Genomic DNA, 19,413 nt, shown 5'->3' on the forward strand with positions numbered 1-19,413 from the left:
CCTCCGGCACTGGTGCTTTTACAAATCTTCTTGGGGTGGCAGAGTTCCTCCCTGCCGCCCCTGCCCCCGTCGTTGTCCGTCTATGCCTTAAACGAAGAAGAGCTGGCGGAGCGCATGTGCCCTTCATGGCATGCGCGCTCATCTCCGCTGCGGGCGTGCACGCGCCGCATATGTCACGCTGCGTGCGTGTGCCCGCGGAGGACACGAGCACGCCCCGCGAAGGGCGCATGCTCTCCGCCAGCTCTTCTTCATTTAAGGCATAGACAGACAACGGCGGGGGCAGGGGCAGCAGGGAGGAACTCTGCCGCCCCAAGAAGATTTTTTAAAGCACCAGCGCCGGAGGGGGAAGAGCGGCGGGGGGAGAGAAGTACTACCACCACCACCCTTAAAGAGACACTCCCCCAAGTGCCGGACCACGCTTCTACCGAACCATGCACACCACTAAATGTATCCTGCAATAGCACAGCATATTATACTCAGTGCTTAGAAAAGAAAAGAAAAGAAAAGAAAAGAAAAGAAAAGAAAAGAAAACAAAACCACCCCAGAGTATAATATGCTGTGCTACTGCTGCTATCGCTATCTGGTTTTGCTGGGTCTCAGACAGACAAAGGCAGAACTTGGGTGCCTGCCTTAAGAACATAAGAACAGCCCTGCTGGATCAGGTCCAAGGAAGCCCATCTAGTCCAGCATCCTGTTTCACAAAGTGGCCTACCAGATGACATGGGGAAGCCCACAGGTAGGAACTTAGGGCATGCGCTCTCTCCTACTGTTACTCCCCTGCAACTGGGATTCAGAGGTAATAGCTGCCTCTGAGGCTGGAGGTGGCCTGTAGCCCTCAGACTAGTAGCCATTGATAGACCTCTCCTCCATGACATTATCCAAAGCCCTCTTGAAGCCATCCAGGTTGTTGGCTGTCTCCACACCTTGTGGCAGAGAATTCCACAAGTTGATCATGTGTTGTGTGAAAAAGTACTTCCTTTTGTTGGTCCTAAATTTCTTGGCAATCAATTTAATGGGATGACCCTTGGTTCTAGTGTTATGCGAGAGAGAGAGAGAGAAATGTCTGTCAACATTCTGCATTATGTCTCCCACAGTCGTCTTTTTTTTCTAAACTAAAAAGCCCCAGGAGTTATAGCCTTGCCTCATAAGGAAAGTGCTCTAGGCCCCTGATCATCTTGATTGCCGCCTTCTGCACCTTTTCCAGCACATTTTAAGCAGATTTTTAACATTTTCTGAAAACCTCCATAGGATCCTATGAGGGTTTGGGGGAAAGGTTAAAAATTTGTTGAAAATGACCCATTTGCCTATTTCTTTTGTGGGTTGGGTGACAGGTAGCACCCATCATGACCTACCACCCAACCCACTCTGGTGAGCCTAGGAGCTCCCCATGGGAAACAATGGGGTATTTTGAGTGTTCCCCTATGGCCAGAACACTCAAAACATTTCAAGGTTTTTTTTTGTTGAGAAAGCCGGTTTGACCGCTGTTTCAATGAAACAATTCAGCAAACTGCATTTTGTTTCACACTCAAAACAAAATGCTAAATCCATTTCATGCACAACCCTAGGCAACTGGCGTTGTGTCTGCTCAGGCTGCCTGCAGCCCAGGCACACACACGACACTGGACTTGGGTAAAAGGGTGTGCTCATGCCATATTACTCAGGTAAAAGCCAGGTAAAAATCCCAGACTACCTGGGGAGGCAGTGCCAGAATCAGCCTCAATCCTAGCACTTCCTAGAGCAGCCCTTCTCAGGCAGAGTTGCCCAAGCCTGGGTAGGGCTGCTCATGTGAAAAGCCTCAGAGTTTGGTACTCAATCATTAACAAGAGGGGAAACACACAAAATGCACTCCATTTTGATCAGAAAAGAGAGTGCTGATCAGAACTGGGACAGTGCCACCAGGGCTGTCCCGTGTGGGGAGTGGGGTTCAGAGCAAATGTAACCATGAGCAGGGCCCTAACCATGCCCCTCATGTTGAGAGGTGTCATCATTCCACCTCCTTTGCTGTGTCCGCCATCAAGCTCTTGGAGCCCAGCTTGCAGCTAGTTCACTAGGTAGAGGGCTTGCAAGAGAGAAAGTAAGCCCTCCATCTAGCGACCTGGCTGCAATGTGAGCAGGGAGTATGAGACAGGATGCTGGCTAGGCCAGTCTCACCTCCCTCACCGCTATGTATGAACCGCCCACCACCACCTTTGCCCATCGTGCAGCCAGGGCAGCCCCTCCTTCCTTCCTCACCAGTTGGTGCAGCGCTGCCTTACCTTCTAGTCAGGCTGCGCTGAGGAGTTAGAAGTACAGATCCACTGCAGATGGCAAGGAAGGGCTCCCTCACCAGCTGCTGCTGCTCTCCACTAACACCCAGTTGCAGCCTGCCTAGAATGTAAGACAGAGCTGTGCGATGGAGAAGAGATGGGGAACCAGCAACCTCAGGGGAAGGGCCAGCCGTGGGACTACAGATGGCAAGGGGCTGGAGGCAGCCGCCCCAATTTGCCCTACTAAAGGATGGCCCAGAGTGGCACACAGGGTCCTGACCAAAATGTCCCCAAGGTACTCTCAGCACTGGGAGGGAAACTTTCATCGGTGCCAATGAAAGCTTCCCTCCTGAAGCCTCTAGCACCTAGTGAGGGAGTGTTTTCATCAGGATGACAGCAGAGGGAGAAAGGTGTGGGTTTTTTGTTTTTGTTTTAAAATCCTCTCCCCACATTCTGCAATCCTTACCCTGGACACCACTCCTTTGTAGATGCTATTTATGTTTAAAAAGAACGGCCAAGGGTTGATTCAATGTAACATGTAGTTTGTCCCTCAGCTATGGTACTAGCTATGGGTCTTCACTCATACCACCTGTTTATCTTACTGGAGCAGTGCAAAAGTAGCTTCTCTAATAGCATAGGTAATCTATCAAATGACAGTGCTTTTTCGGAAGAGGCCTAATGAGTCTGTTTTAGAAGAGATGCTGCATGTACCAATGATTCATTTCCTTCCCAATAATAAGTGTGTTTCCCCTCAGGACAGACTCAAATTGGTATTATTCATTCCATGAACAGACACCTGAGAATTCAATCAGACATGATTTAATATGGCCAAAAACCTGAGTCCTCTTAGGGCCCAGCATTAAGTTATGGCAGTAGCCCTGTTAGCTTAAACAAAGCTCTTTCCCAATCATGCATAAAGCAGGTGTAGTGCCATTTAAAACAAAAACAACAACAGAAGACTTGAAGGTATTTGTGTCTCAAGCCCTCCCACTGTTTACAGTTTACCCCCAAATGTCTGACTCCCAGCTCCTTTCCCCAAAAGACTCCTCCTCCTCACACTGCAAAAGCAAAACTGAGCTTAGCTGGATGAAAGGCACTTGGGGTAGAGAAGCATGGCAGTAAGCAGTAGACTTACTGGGTTGTAAGGGGAGCAAACCAGCAATTCTTTTCATGTTTTTATCTAGCTACATAAGAATTTAGGGCCCTTAATTTTCATCTATTCTTTGAGGTGAGCAGTATGAAAACTCATATCCCAGCCCCAGAATTACAAGCTGTGCTGAAAACTTTAGTTGATTCCTCCCATTTGCTGGGCATGCTAAAACACTCATAGCTCTGGATATGCCGTAGCCCATCACAAGATCGTCTGTATGATTCCACTCATTTCCCCTCAGGAAAGTCACCACTCTAGTGCTGAGTCAAGTGAAGGTGCTTCTTGTCATTCACTTAAACATTTTCACATTCATTTCATAAGCTCAGCCTTTAATCGATGCTGTACTAATAAAGAGAATGAAACATTTGAAAGAAGTAAACTGACTGAGGACAGCCAGGAACCATCCCCAGGTTCTTACCTGTTTCTCAGTCATGGCATAGAGGTACTGGAGATCAGGGCTAAGCACCAAGTCCCGCAGGATGGCATTGCCATCGTGTGCCACGACATTCTCATACTGCAATGCTGAACGTCCAATGGGATTGGCAGGGTCCACCAGGATCTGAGGGAAGATGGGACAGTGTTAGCTCCTCTTATTATTTCCTGGAAGACCAAGAAGGGTGACATTTATTGTCTGGCAAAAGAATAACGTTCCAGTTCCATGCGAGTAGCTATCTGGTTGAAAGAAGATGATACAGCCTGAGGAGAAAAAGAAGCTCAACACATATCCAGCCTTCAGTCCTTACCCTGGCAATGTTCACCCTTCCTTAAGCCATTGGCTAATATTGAAAAAGCAGCCAAATGAGACTGTCGAAGAACCCCATTCCAAGAAGACTTTTTGGCTGCCACAGGCAAAAACAGAGGAGGGAATGCAGACTCCAAAAGGTTGTTTCAAACAAAAGCCCTCCTACTTTTTTTCTTTTTTCTTTTGTACTTTTTTATTTAATGGGAGAGAATTAACAATCAGCTGTATGTGGACAGCAAAGAAGGTCTCTTCCAATTCCCATGCCAGTTTAGGCCTTTATCCAATTTGCCATTGCTTTGCCCTTCTTTGAAGCTGTCTTTGAAACAGAGTTAAGTAAAGCAACAGCTCCACCTACCTTCTATTTAAAATAAAACTACATTATGCACTTCAATGAACGTTAATGCTCTTCGGTTAAATCTAATGAACTTTAAATGAAGCAGAGGACTGCTGGATAATGTGTTAATAGTTTCAGAGAAAGTGCAAATGGCTAGTAAGAGGAGAGTGGGAAATTAATGACAGTCACACAAGCACTGCAGTAAAGAAGAGACACATAAAACGCTTTAACTGGGGTGATATTTCTGTTAGGTATTCCCATACTGGGAGAGGGGTAGGTGAAACAAGAATGGCTGCTGAAGCTAGTTAGCCTATTGAAAAATTCAGCCCACCTCAGGTGCAACCGTACACAGTGTGTCACAACCACTCACAGATCATAACAGCACACATGGATGCAAGACTCCTGGCTCTTCCTCTGGCACAGTCCACCACAGCTTAACTCCTTTGCCATGCAGTCATGCTAAGCAATCTTTCACCCATCTCAGCATTGACTCTCTGCACACTTTTGCAAGACAGAGATCACCGTCATGACCCCATTTGTCACTCTTTCGCTAGGCTACATGAGCTGTAGTTCACTCAGGCTTCCTTCCATGCTGACGCTTCCTAACAAATGCACTGCTCTTGAAATTCACTTCAGTGGGTCAAGAAGGTGGAGCATCCGAGAGCCCACAACCTAGCACATCTTTCTACTAATCAGTGACATAGTGCCCCCAAAAGCCACATCCTGAGAGGCAGGTGGAGGACTTCCACACAGCACTGTGCTCTATTATCAATAGGACACTCTATTATCAATTGTGTATTGCAGTCAAAGACCTATTTTAGTTGCCTCAGGCTGCATGTCATAAGAGAAGAAAGAGTCAGCCCGCACCTTTGTTCTAGGCATAGCAGGGATATACTAAATGCTTTAATCCCATTACCTCTCACAGTGACAATAAAGCTTATCCTAAAGACTCAGCTTTCACTGCAGAAACCATAACCACATTAAAAGGCACCACAGGGTCACACTCAACTGATGGGAGCAGGAAAGGAGAAAAACAACAGGGTTGATTATCTTAATTCAGTTGCCACCTGGCAGCTCACTAGGAGTCATCTCTAGGTAAGCAGCTTTCCTTGTGTAATATTACCCAATTTGACTTTTATTGAGTAGTACACCACTTAAAATTAAGATTCAGCATTGCTAGAAAATATCACATTTCTCTTCATTTCTGTACTATGCCTCCCCTGGGGGAGGAGAGTTGGTCTTGTGGTAATGAGCATGAATTGCCCCTTTTGCTAAGCAGGGTCTGACCTAATTTGCATTTGGATGGAAGACTACATGTGAGCACTGTAAGATATTCTCCTCAGGGGGTGAGGCCACTCTGGGAAGAGGATCAGGTCCCAAGTTCCCTCCCTGGCATCTCCAGATAGGGCTGAGAGAGACTCCTGCCTGTCACCTTGGAGAAGCCACTGCCATTCTGTGTAGACAATACTGAGCTAGATAGACCAAGGCTCTAATTCGGTAGAAGGCAGCTTCCTATGTTCCTAAGGGTCTCACTTCATATATTCCACTTAGTGCTGCAGACAGATCTGCTAGAATTTGTTTTTTTTTCGGGGGGGGGGGGGGGAATTGGAGGAACTGAGGTTTTGGTTTCTTTAATCCAGTTTTTTGTTTCTGTTTGTTTCCCCTTGATGCAAAGTGAAATCTGTTTTGCACTTTGCAGAGTATAATCTAAATAAGTTCACCTAATACCTCCTGAAATTCATCTCAAAGCTGTTACAAACTACAGACTTTGGGGCTTTTCCATCATGCCAAATTTTGTCTTTCACCCTGTTCCCCTTTATTTTGCTCAACATCTGTCTTGAAGAGGAATTCTAGAGAACTTGAAAGCTTGCTTACTACTTTGAGACATTTTATTTTGTTTATTTATTTAGCATACAAGCAAACCTCTTTAATTGTGGATTTGTTGTTCATGGTTTCGCATATCTGCAGTAGGGAAAATGACACCTAACCTCGGCATATGCTCGGGGAAGGGGAAAAAAACATGCTGTATCTGCGGGTTGGGGTGGCTGGAAATGACCAACGAGATCATTTCTGGCCATTTTAGGAATCGGAACCACAAAATGGCTCCCATCGAAAAGGGGGACACACAATTTTCGGGCATTTGGGGGGCACATTGTGACTCAGGGGGAGCAGCAGAGCAAGGTAAGAAGCTCCCCCTGTGAAAATTGGTTGATTTCTGGCCATTCTCGGCAAATTTCCAGTCGTCTGGGGGCCATTTGTGGCCACTTTGGAACCTAATCCCCACAATCCCATAGGGATCAATGATCCGATATTCATGGTTTCCGTATTCCTGGAATGGAACCCCCCATTAATACTGAGGTCCACTTGTATTTATATTCCACCCAAAACTCACATCTCTGGGCGGTTTACAATAAATGATGCAGATTAAAACAAAGTTAAAACATTAAAACAATTATATGAATCTTATTAAAAGCCTAGGTGAATAAATGTGTCTTAACAGCCCTTTTAAAAGCTGTCAGAAATGGAGAGACTCTTATTTCGAGAGGAAGCACATACCAAAGCCTCAAAGTGGTAATGAAGAAGGCCTGGTGGCAGCTGAAGATGGACCTCCCCAGATTATCTCAATGGCGGTGGGGCTAATAATGGAGAAGGTGTTCTCTCTTAGTTGATCATAGCATAAGTATTACCTACTTTTAGATGTAGGTCTGTGCTCCCCCTTCCCAGTGGACCAATAAGACTACCTATGTTTTCCTTGGGTTGCACACCTGATTCTGTTTGTGTTGCGTGACACAGTTATGGCCCAGTTTGCATAGGCTGGATTGTCAGGGATGAGTGGATACTGGTCCCATCTCATGGTAGAGAGCTGTGCTCTAACGCCTTTTGATCCGCACAAATTCATCCAGTGAATGTAATAATCTGCCAGTCAGATAATCAGGGTTGCACAGCTGATTCTGTTTGTGTCGTGACACAGTTATGGCCCAGTTTGCATAGGCTGGATTGTCAGGGATGAGTGGATACTTGTCCTGTCTCATGGTACAGAGCTCTGCTCTAACGCCTTTTGGTCCACACAAATTCATCCAGTGAATGTAATGATCTGCCAGTCAGATAACCTACTGAATATCCCAGAGTCTGAAGCTCACTGAGGCCTTTAAAGGGGTGTTATCTCATTGAAAGCCAGTACATTTTGAGGAGCACCTGCATGTCCATTGAACCTGCGCGAGTGTGTGCGTAACACACACATAACTTGTGTGGGAAAGCTCCATAGGGAGTGATCAGAAACCATTAGATCTCTTTTGAGCCCACATACAATCACCTGGCCATACAAAAACCTATCAAATTCCATCACTGTCTCCCGAAGTCATGAAGCTCCTTCTTCTGTCACTCTGACTGTTAGATAATAAGTGCTAAAACTGGCAGTTGGAAATTCTTTATTCTGAGGTGGATCCAGAAAATCACTAGCTACATGCTTCCAGACACCTCCGTACAGCCTAACTGAAAGCAAAACTTCCCACTTAGCACCCCCAAAGTTCCCACCGGCAGCAATGTTTCCTCATTCTCATTTCTTAGGCACTGACAGAAGCTGTTGACCTTGCCATTTGTGCAGCTCTTTTTCTTTTCTCCTTTTTTTGCAGCATTTCCGTGAAGGTGGGGGGCATTTTTTCTGATTAGTAAGTGAAGGCACAGAGGGTTTTGGCCTGAAAGTCTTCCATTTTCAGTTGATTGCAGGAGTACTAGATAATTTGAAGATAGTGGCCTAAGTGACATATTCAAAGTCATATACAAAATATATGTCTGACTTGGCTATTACTTAATGGGCACAGTGTAGCTGATGTGTGTGCCCAAAAATACCACTAGCATGATTGAATCACTGGACTATACTTCAGATTTCCAAACCCACAACCAAAGTGCCCCCACCCCCTTAATAAAGCCCCACAGAGCAGGTTACAGCTTCATTTCCCCCGGTGCAATAAATAGACTCCATCCATCCATTTGCATACTTTCCAATCAGGCAAAGGAAGCGGGGCTTAGGAGGCAGGATCCTGGCGTGTGGCTGATTAGCATGGAAATGTATGCAGCTCACAAACAAACCAGGGCCCGTTTAATTAGAGCGGCGCCTTTGATTCACCGCCAACAATCCAGCGCACACCAGCCCAGGATTATTTTTAGTCAGTTTTTCAAAACAAATGTATTTGATTAAGAGAGCCACCCCTGAGCTAAGAAAGACTGATAGACAGAGGCAGAGTCGTGGGGAGACTGGCCCCCTACAGGGCATGGCGCTTGGGCCTGTGGTGAAGGTGTCCAGGAATGCAGGTGCGACTGTGTGGAGCCCTCACATGCAGCCTGACAGCTGCACAGCAAAAACACACAGGGAAGTGCTGGAATGTCTGCCTGCAGCTGCCAGTTCCTCCTGCAAGCAATTACTTCCTAATTACTGTGCTAAGGCTTCCCTCACGCCATGGATGAGCCTGGCCCTCAGATGGCCAAAATTCCCACCACAACCAGTTCACGTCCTCGACCCCACTCAGCTCCTACTCCTACAGATTCCTACCGGTCTGTACTTCCCTGCCTCAGCTCACCATCCTTAGCCACTTACTCAGTAGTGGACAGCCCCCACAACATGTCAGCAAGCTACACATCTCTCTGTCCTTGTGTATACGCACAACACAAACACGCTGCAGGGAGCCACATTTGACCCCGATTCCCTGCTACATGTTTCCATGGCATAGGCATGGTGAAAAGAAGATGTGTCACAGCCGCACACCCTGCAGGGTAGCAGCAGGTATATGCTACACTTTAAAGACATGCTTCTATTGTAACATGTGATGCAGCCTTCAGTTAAAGTGAAATTCAAGGCCCTGAAAGGGGAGCTTGCATTGATTCTGCAAGCTATCCTCCTGCATATCAAATATAGGTCATTACAAAAGTCTGTAACCCCCTGCTGGTCAATTATTTCTATTTGAATGCTAAAAGCTTTGTCAATAGGCCACTCTCTGAAGTTACTAGAATATCTGCATTAGTAATCAACCTTGCTTTGTATATACAACTGAGGTTTATCCATTGTTTTAGCCTCTCTAATTCCAAAGGCTCTGTGCCAATAATATTCCCTTAAAACATATACAAAATTTACAATTTGAAAATAGGCAAAAATAAAATAAATATTAACACCCATACCTAGCATCTAACTAACGCCCACCACCAAAAGGCAGCTGGAACAAAAGGTCTCGTAATGCTTCTGGAAGATGTTAAGGTCTGAAAGTCTAACCAAGCTCCAAGGGGATCAGTGTTCCACAATTGCACAGAGTCACCAATCTGCATGCCAGCGTGCACACCTAGGGGCATCGAGGGGGCACTGCTAAGAGGTTCCTCTTGGCCAATTAAAGAAATCAAACTGGGGCTTAAGAGCTGAGGACAGGTTCTTAAGCAATGTTGGGTCTCAAGCCAAGAGCTTCATAGTTCAAAAAGTATGGAATTGTCCCCAGAGCAAGAAACAGGGAGCTACTACATATGCTGAAGCACCAGCACAATGTGCTCAGGCCTGTCCTTTAGGCAGGGTGAGCAGGGCGATCGCCCCCAGCCCCGTGCTCTCCCAGGCCCCATGGCTGGGCCCAATCACCCTCACACTCCCCGTAGGCCATTGCTCCTCACTGGATATACTACCGGTAAGAGGCCGGTGTGCTTCTTAGTATTGGGAATACTAAGTGGGAATAAGGAGGGAGCTTATCAAATTCCTTAGCGCTGTGCAACTGTGGAACACTGATACTCAGTAGCGCAGTGCTAAGGAGTTCAATCACCTCCCTTCTCTTTCCAGGGAGGAGAGTGGCAAACAAAATCCCCAACCCCACATGAGCTGGATATTAAACGAGAGGCACACATGCGTGCACCATGATGTTTAATCAGGGTGCACATGGACCTCTCATTTATTATCCAGTTCACGTGGGGCTGGAAGTGTGAATGCCCCTCTCTTTGCTTGGAGGAGGAAGAAGGCAAAGAGGAACTCTTTTATTTTGTTGTTTTTGTTGTTTACACAGTCAGACAGGTGTTATTGACTGGTTTGTTTTATCCAGACATCGAGTCCTTCCCAAGGACCTGGGATGGCTGAATATCATTATCAGTGTTGTTGCTGTTATTATTATAGATATCGTCGCAGAATATAGGCTGTTCCCAGTAAAGCTGCTTTTTGTAATTGGCTGGTGGTGATTTTTTATTATTATTATTATTATTATTATTATTAACATTTCATATCCCACTCTTCCTCCAAGGAGCTCAAAGTGGTGTACTACATACTTGAGTTTCTCCTCACAACAACCCTGTGAAGTAGGTTAGGCTGAGAGAGAAGTGACTGGCCCAGAGTCACCCAGCTAGTATCATGGCTGAATGGGGATTTGAACTGGGGTCTCCCCGGTCCTAGTCCAGCACTCTAACCACTATACTACTAAATTAACCCTAAAGCTACTAAGGAATTTTCCTCTACAAAAGCACTCCTTTCATTTCATTCCACTGAGCAGGAAGGCGGGTGGCTGGCAGGAAGTGCAGGGGTTGCAGCTGATGGGGAGTGCCCTGTGGAGTATCCAGCAGGGTGGGAGGACAAGGAGCAACAGCGAAGGAGAAGTGTGGCTGAGAGGGAGTGCCGCTCACCCCCAGCCCCATACCCTCCTAGGGATGGCTCTGAATGTGCCCCTTGCTATTCCTTGCAAGTTTCACTGAGGGCAACAAGCATAACCTTCAATTATGCAAAACATATTTTATGGCATATATATTTCCCTGCATCAAAGGATCTAAGGGCAGCACACATGGGGCAATACACATCTTTCTCACAATAATCTAATGAGGTAGGCTGAGTTTCATAGCTGAGTGGAGATCTGAAATTGGGCCTCCCCAATGCAAGTCTTTGTATCCAACAGAGCTCACAGCTTCTCTAGAAATAGTCCATTCTGCCCGATGAAGGATTCATTGCAACTCAAGAGGCTGGATACTCCTATAAGCCCAGTGGCGGGCTAAAAAGAAAATTGCCATGTTTTCTTTATACTTTTTGTTCTATGGGACTGTAATGAGCAGCTTTGTCAGCCACAGGCACCAGCTGCAAAAAGGGGAATCTATGTTCTTCCTTTTCAATATGGCAGAAGCTTTCCAAAGGCTGTACTACTGTGACAAATGCACCTTTCCAATCCTTTTATGGGGCATATTCACAGTACACTCAATCAATACGCTCATACCCTAGCTTTAAGATCGATCTGTGGGTGTATTAGTTATTCTAGCAGTAACATTTAACTACTGGGGTAATTTTACAATTATAGTAATCCACCATGAAGTGCTGGGGAAAGAGAAAGTGATGTCTAATATCATAACATAAAGCCAAAATAATTGCTCCCGTGAAGCAGCTATCAGAACCAGTGCTGTGTAGCAGACAGTAGGCTCCTTCACAATCGTCAGGGTAGGAGGAGTGCCCAAACATGGTAGGAAAAGTGGGTGTGTTCCTGATCAGAGGTCATATCAACCCAAACAACAAAGTAGGAAGGGAGGGGTGAGTGATCATGTGAGAGGCGGGAGATGGGCAGGACAGTGTTTTAACCACCCTCAATTAAGTGCTTGGGAGAGAATCTGGGCAGGGCATAGTCCTCCCCAGGTTCCTCCTCCCACATGGTCACCCTCCCCTCCTCCTACCTTGTTGTTTGGGTTTACACAACAAGGAGCGTGCCCAGCTCACAGGAGCAGTGATCAGGAGTATGCCCAGCTCTCCTACCTTGGCTGGGTGCTCCTCCTACCCTCATGAGGATCATGAGCACCAGCCTAATGTGTTGGATTTGGACCAGGGAAACCCAATAAGCCATGAAACTCACTGGGTAATTTTAGGCCAGAAACTATTTCCCAACCTAACCTTCCTCGTAGGGCTCTTGTGATGATACAATGATACAGGCGTGGAGCAAAAGCTCCATCCTTGCAAGTAATATAAAAACAAGGTGTGGGCAAAGCTGGCCGGCAAGGACAGCACATAGGGAGGGTGGGGAGGCAATTTTTGCTCTTCTTCCCGCCCTGTAACAGTCCATTTCATTGCTAGAGATACCTCCCTGAGGTAAGGAAGTATTGCTAAGGAAGGCAAGCCTCATCCACACCCAGGTTTTAGGCTACTTGTAAGATAGAGCTCTTGCCCACCCTTTTAAAGCTGTGTATCATGTCAGCCATTCTATGGGTAGCCAAAATCCGATTTTGGTATTCCTGAGCAGGAGGCCTGTGAGTTGAACTATGACATAGAGTTGAGCCTTTCCTCTTGCCTGCCTCACCAGTGCTGTGAGATACTGGCTCTCGGGCTCAACAGAAGGGAAACAAAGCCACCACACAGAATGGGTAAGGACTACATACTTTCCATTGCACTATCTCAAATTTGGACTTGATTTATTTTGTAGCATATTTGCCAAAAAGGTTGGCCACCACTGTGATATTCAGATATATTCTTGGAAAAATAGAGGCAGCAGCAGTGGAGGCAAGAGGTTGGTTTTACTGAAGGGTGTGTGTGTGGTGGGGGGGCTTAAACTGATGAGCAAAATAGCACCTTTAAGAATAATTATTTTAATGTGAAGCTTGCAATAGGCAAAGCAGCTTCTTTCTCAAAGAACTCTGAGAAAGCAAAATGGCAAGATAAAAAGCTTTCAATGCTTGCTATCAAATGCTTTGTTCACCACTTGATAATGGTAACACCTAAGGAGAAAATGTGATGTCTCTCCAACATATGTATTATATCTCACCCTTTTACATATTGATGTGATATGTCTCTGGGACTGCTACATTCCATTCTTCTGCATAAAGGGAGCAACTTTCAGGTGGTGGCTCTCCTATATTTAGCAGAGGGAGAGTAACTGTCCCTATTCTGCCCAGCACAGCATATCTTCAGTGACTACTGCTGATGTCTCCTTTGTGGGTATGTGTGTGTTTTAGATTGTGAGTCCTTTTGCAACAGGGAACCCTAACTTTCTGTGATGTAAACTGCTTTTTTGTTGAAATCTTTTTTGTTGAAAAGCAATATATAGATAAACAAACAAGTATGGTTTGTATGAAAAACACTGGAAAAATATTCTTGGACAGCCAATATTTTAAATGGCTGGAAGCACGCTTCCAAACCAAGCATGCCTCATCAGGTTTAAGTGTCAACAGCAAGTACATGTAACATGTTCTGGACTACCAGTAACATATATAAGACATGTTGATTAGAACAGATAAACAGGGAAATTCTAAGCGGAGATTACGGCAGCTGTACATATGCTCTCTCTTACCCACATCAAATATCTGGCTTTGCTCTTCACCACACATAAAAAGCCATTATGTCAACACACTTAAAACAGCCTTGCCTGTTACCACTACAGAAAAAAATGTACCAGCCTGCCTGCCTGCCTATACATAAATATACCTAAGTTAACAGGAGGCAAGGGAGGGTGAAGGGGGAAAAGAACCAGCATTTGAAAAGCTTCACTGACTAGATGTACGGCAGTGATTTTTGTTTCCTGTAAGCAACCAAGTGAGTGGCTATTTACAAGCCTGTACTTAAAATAACATTTTTTTTAAAGTGAAGTGTGTTACTCCAAGCATGTTAGCAAAAACATCCATTGTACATGTGCACTTTTACACATGGCAAGGAGCACTTGGTGCAGAAAAAAAACAGCAGACTTTTGGTATGGTAAATGCACTTGCGAAGCTGCCCTGTGCTAACTGGTATTGCTTATGGAGTCAAGTTACGTACACATAGAGAGAAATAGCAAAAAATCAAAAACAAAAAAACCACCATTATGCACAGCTGCACGTGTTTTTGCCACAGTTCCTTTTTGTGATCCTCCAGGCATTCATAGAGAAATGAACACACCTGCCAAATGTGTTAACAATTTTGGTCTCTTCTCCATGGACCCAGAATGCATTCTTGTAAATCCTCTAGGAATGCGTACAAAGTGTGGGCGAAAAGAAAACACTTTGGGCGACAAATTATGGGCAAACAGGCTCCCTAGGAAAAGGAGGACTGGGAATTTCAATGTTTATGAGAAGAAACAAGACCATCTTGAGAAGCAGACGAGTGGGATCAGATGGAATAAATGACTTGCAGACCAAGGCTTTCCAATCCAAGGCTCTTTTCACTTCCATAACCCTGAGAAGATAAGGCTCCAGCAGCACAGCTGAAATGTAACAAAGCCCAGATCCTTCCCAATGCACTAATGAATCCGAAGGTTATGAAGGATTCATTTCCATCGAGACTCTTCCACGTCCCAACTACTGCCAGGTGTGGGAAGGCGGAAGCACAGGATGTGGAGGAGGATGCCTGTAAATCAGAACACTATGAAAAAGAAGCCTCTTTCTTCCTGCCCATCCCTCTTCCCCTTCTACCCAGGGGAATAAACATTTACCAAAAAAAGCCCCTTATTAACCTTTCTCCTCATCCTGATGCTGATAATTACTCAAATACTAATAATTGCTCTAGCTAATTTCTCATTCAGAATTCTGCTCTCATTCCACCCACCTTGAGATCGTGCGGGTGTCTTTAGAGAGGACTGAAGCTAGTGTGCTAGTACCTTGTGGAGAGGGATACAGTTGTATAAAATGCAATATTGTTAGATTGTTAGTATTCAGCAATGGGGAGGCAGTAAGGGAGGAGAGACAGAAGAGGCAAGAAGAAAAGGCTAGACTTCTCTGGAGTCAATAGGAAGAGAATGGGTACGCCATATACGCAGGGTCTCTCCATTAGGTCATGCATCCTCCTTTAATCAACACAGTAAGAAAGGTAATGCTAATTAGATTTCAGATGTAAGACTCTATGCTGAGAATGGCCAACTAAGGCTCTCCAATTGTTGCTGGACGACAACTCCCATCATTTGCAGCTGGGAGTTGAAATCCAACCACAGCTAGAGAGCCTCAGGTTGGCCACCCCTGCTCTATGTCACAACTTTCAATACATCTGGTGGTGGTGGTGGTGGTAGTAGTAAAAATAATAATCCCTAGCTCCTGATAATTGAGGTCAAGTCCATTGTTCCCTCTAAGGCATGTGCACGTGCACACACTCACGGGTTTTTGGATGTCTGCTCAGTTCATTTTAGATCCCGCTCAGGCTGAATCAGGAAGGCCTCATACTGGCTTGATACTGCCTTGATACTGCCGCCCAGAACAAAACTCATTCCGCACAGAGATGAAAAAAATTAGAGGGACCACTGGTCAAGTCCTTTCTTTATAGACCTGCTACATATGCATACACTACAAAACCAATGTCTCCACATAATTATGTGGTCACCAGAGAGGCACAGTTAAGACTGCTCTAAATACTGAAATCATAGTCCATGTCTGTACAGAGGACTATACCATAAAACTGAGTCCTGGATACTTGAGGGAAGAAAAAGGATAAGGGCTGGCCTTACTGCAAAGCAATAATAACAACAATATTTTTTTGTGTTGTTTTTTTTTAAAAGCTGCTTTGAGCAGCAGATTCCAGGGAACGTCATTTCCTTGCCTCCCATCTCCATGTCCTTGTGCTGTTTTAAAAGATAAACTCCAGAGCAGGGAGTCGGAATTCTGATTGTTCACCTAAGGTGTGAAATGTCAGGCCAAACAAAAAAGTGACAGGGAAGATCCATGACAAGATCTTCCTATGTCCTTCCCGTTTAAAAAAAAAAGCCACCACCCCCCACCCGCCACATCAGAAGTGGGGACATTATCACTGTGCATATGCTTTCATGCAGGCCTATATGCTTATACTGTAGCTAATAGCAGCTAGGGGTGCGATTTCCATCAGGAAACTGGTGCAGGGAGAAAGAATTAGACCCTACCCTCATGCCTCAAATTCAATCATTCTCCCCAATGGCTGCTTTTAGTAAAAGAAAAAGAGTTGTGAGATCGCCTGCATTTATTTATTATTTATTAAGTAGAAGTAGAAGTAGAAGTAGAAGTAGAAGAAGTAGTAGTAGTAGTAGTAGTAGATCTCCAACTACCGAAGTCTCTAGGCGGTTTACAACATTAAAACTGATGATTGCCAGGAATGGAATGTTCAAAAAGCCTAGATGCAACAGAAACAGTGAGGAAGTAGAATTATATGTCAAAAATGTCCAGAAAATCATCTGGGTAAAAATAAATGCGACTGAAATAAAAACAACACTGAAGTTGGGGTCTACTACACATTACGATACCAAGGAGAGGATGGATGATGCTTTCCTGAAACAAATTACAGATGCTTCAAGGAAGCAATTAGTAGTAGTAATTGGGGACTTCAATTAGCCTGAACTCTGTTGGGAGACAAACTCTGCTAAGCATAGAATTTCCAACAAAATCCTGACATGCCTTGCTGACAACTTCCTCTTACAGAAGGTGGAGAAAAGATTGACTCTCCTTGACTTGATTCTACCCAATAGGAAAAAGTTGGCCAGTGAGACTGAAGTAATAGGAAGGTCAGAGATATAATGTTGAATGTTGAAATTCTTGAATTCTGGGAAGTTGATGATCTTGTATTTGAGAGAAGCTAATTTTAATAAACTCAGAGATGTGTTAGGTAGGATTCCATGGCTAGATAAGCTAACCAGGAAAGGAACTCAACATAAGAACAGCCCTGCTGGATCAGGCACTAGGCCCATCCAGTCCAGCATCCCGTTTCACACAGTCGCCCACCAGATGCCTCAGGGGAGCCCTAAGACAAGAGGTATGTGCATGCACTCTCTCTTGCTTATGATCCCCTGCAACTGGCATTGAGAGCCATCGTGCCTCTGAGGCTGGAGACGGCCCACAGCCACCAGACTAGTAGCCATTGATAGACCTGTCCTCCATGAATCTGTCTAACCCCCTTTTAAAGCCATCCAGGCTGGTGGCCATCACCACATCCCATGGCAAGGAATTCCATAGATTAATTATGTGCTGTGTGAAAAAGTACTTCCGCTTGTCCGTCCTAAATTTCCCAACCTTCAGTTTCATGGGGTGACCCCTGGTTTTAGTGTTGTGAGAGAGGGAGAAAAATTTCTCTCTGTCTACCCAATCCACTCCATGCATAATTTTATACACTTCAATCATGTCTTTGCTTAGTCTCTTCTTTTCCAAGGTATAGAGCCCCAGATTCTGTAGCCTAGCCTCAAAAAGAAGGTGCTCCAGGTCCTTGATCATTTTGGTTGCCCTCTTCTGCACATTTCCCTGTTCTACAATATCCTTCTTAAGATACGGTGACCAAAGCTGTATGCACCATAGATTTGTATAAGGGCATCATAATATTCTCAAGCTATTAATAACTCAAGCTAGACAGGAGAAAGGTACAGTTAAAAAACAACTCCAATGAAATAGCCACAGATCTAGAAAATAAGCTCTATGAGAAAAGGTTGAAGGAACTGGGTATGATTAGGCTGGAAAAGAGAAGGCTGAGGGTTGCAGTCATCAAATAATTGAAGGGCTGTCACAAAGAAGAGGGCAAAAACTTGTTCTCTATTGTCCCAGAGGGCAGAACTAGATCTACACAGGGTTTAAGTTGCAGGAGGATAGATTTCAGCTGAACATTAGGAGAAACATATTAACAGTAAGAGCAGTTATTTATTTACTGAGTGAGTGAGCGAGTGAGTGAGTGCATTTATATACCACCCTATACAAAAAGTCCCTGGGTGGTTCACAATATAAAAACCATTAAAACATTAACATAATTAAAACAATTTAAAATACACTAAAAACTCTAAAAACATAAGAACAGCCCTGCTGGATCACGCCCAAGGCCCATCTAGTTCAGCATCCTGTTTCACACAGTGGCCCACCAGATGCTGCTAGAAGCCTACAGGCAGGAGTTGAGGGCATGCCCTCCCGCCTGCTATTACTCCCCTGCAACTGGTACTCAAAGGGATCCTGCCTTTGAGGCTAGAGGTGGCCTATAGCCCTCCGACTAGTAGCCATTGATAGTCTCTCCTCCATGAAGTTATCCAAACCACTCTTAAAGCTATCCAAGGTTGTTGGCTGTCACCACATCTCGTGACAGAGAATTCCACAAATTGATTATGCATTGTGTGAAAATGTACCTCTGTTTTTTGGTCCTAAATTTCCTGGCAATCAATTTCATGGGATGACCCCTGGTTCTAGTGTTATGTGAGAGGGAGAAGAATTTATCTCTATCCACTTTCTCCACACCATGCATTTTTTATAGACCTCTATCATGTCTCCCCGCAGTCGTCTTTTTTCTAAACTAAAAAGCCCCAGGTGCTGTAGCCTTGCCTCATAAGGAAGGTACTCTAGGGTCCCTGATCATCTTGGTTGCCCTCTTCTGCACCTTTTCCTGTTCTAGAATGTCCTTTTTTAGATGTGGTGACCAGAATTGTATGCAGTACTCCAGGTGTGGCCACACCATCGTTTTGTATAAGGGCATTATAATATTAGCCGTTTTATTTTCAATCCCCTTCCTAATGATCCCTAGCATGGAATTGGCCTTTTTCACAGCTGCCGCAGATTGAGTCGACACTTTCAACGAGCTCCCAACACGACCCCCAAGATCCCTCTCCTGCACAGTCACCAACAGCTCAGATCCCATCAACGTATACTTGAAGTCAGGGGTTCTTGACCCAATGTGCATCACTTTGCACTTGCCAACACTGAACCGGATTTGCCAATTTGTCGCCCACTCACCCAGTTTAGAGAGATCCTTTTAGAGCTCCTCACAATCTGTTTTGGATTTCACTACCCGAAAGAGTTTGGTATCATCTGCAAATTTGGCCACCTCGCTGCTTACCCCTACTTCTAGATCACTGATGAATAAATTAAAAAGCACCAGTTCCAGTGCAGATCCCTGGGGGACCCCATTTCTTCCTTCCCTCCATTGTGAAAACTCTCCATTTATACCTACCCTCTGTTTCCTGACTTTCAACCAGTTAGCAATCCACACATGTACTTGTCCCCTTATCCCATGACTGCTAGGTTTTCTCAGGAGTCTTTGATTAAGGACTTGGTCGAAAGCTTTTTGGACTAC

General features: G+C 45.0%; 1 protein-coding gene across 13 annotated transcripts in view; it reads right to left on the bottom strand.

Moving 5' to 3' along the window:
* PLXNA1 (plexin A1) overlaps positions 1–19,413 on the bottom strand; it is a 423,385-nt gene that overhangs the window by 205,571 nt on the left and 198,401 nt on the right. For all 13 annotated transcript variants that reach the window (XM_053299219.1, XM_053299220.1, XM_053299222.1 and 10 more), the window contains one exon: positions 3,815–3,955. In XM_053299219.1, the coding sequence (XP_053155194.1) occupies positions 3,815–3,955 (141 nt within the window). The remainder of the gene's footprint in view (positions 1–3,814; positions 3,956–19,413) is intronic.

The sequence above is a fragment of the Hemicordylus capensis genome, chromosome 2 (genome assembly GCF_027244095.1).
Source record: "Hemicordylus capensis ecotype Gifberg chromosome 2, rHemCap1.1.pri, whole genome shotgun sequence".
Lineage (NCBI taxonomy): Eukaryota > Metazoa > Chordata > Lepidosauria > Squamata > Cordylidae > Hemicordylus > Hemicordylus capensis.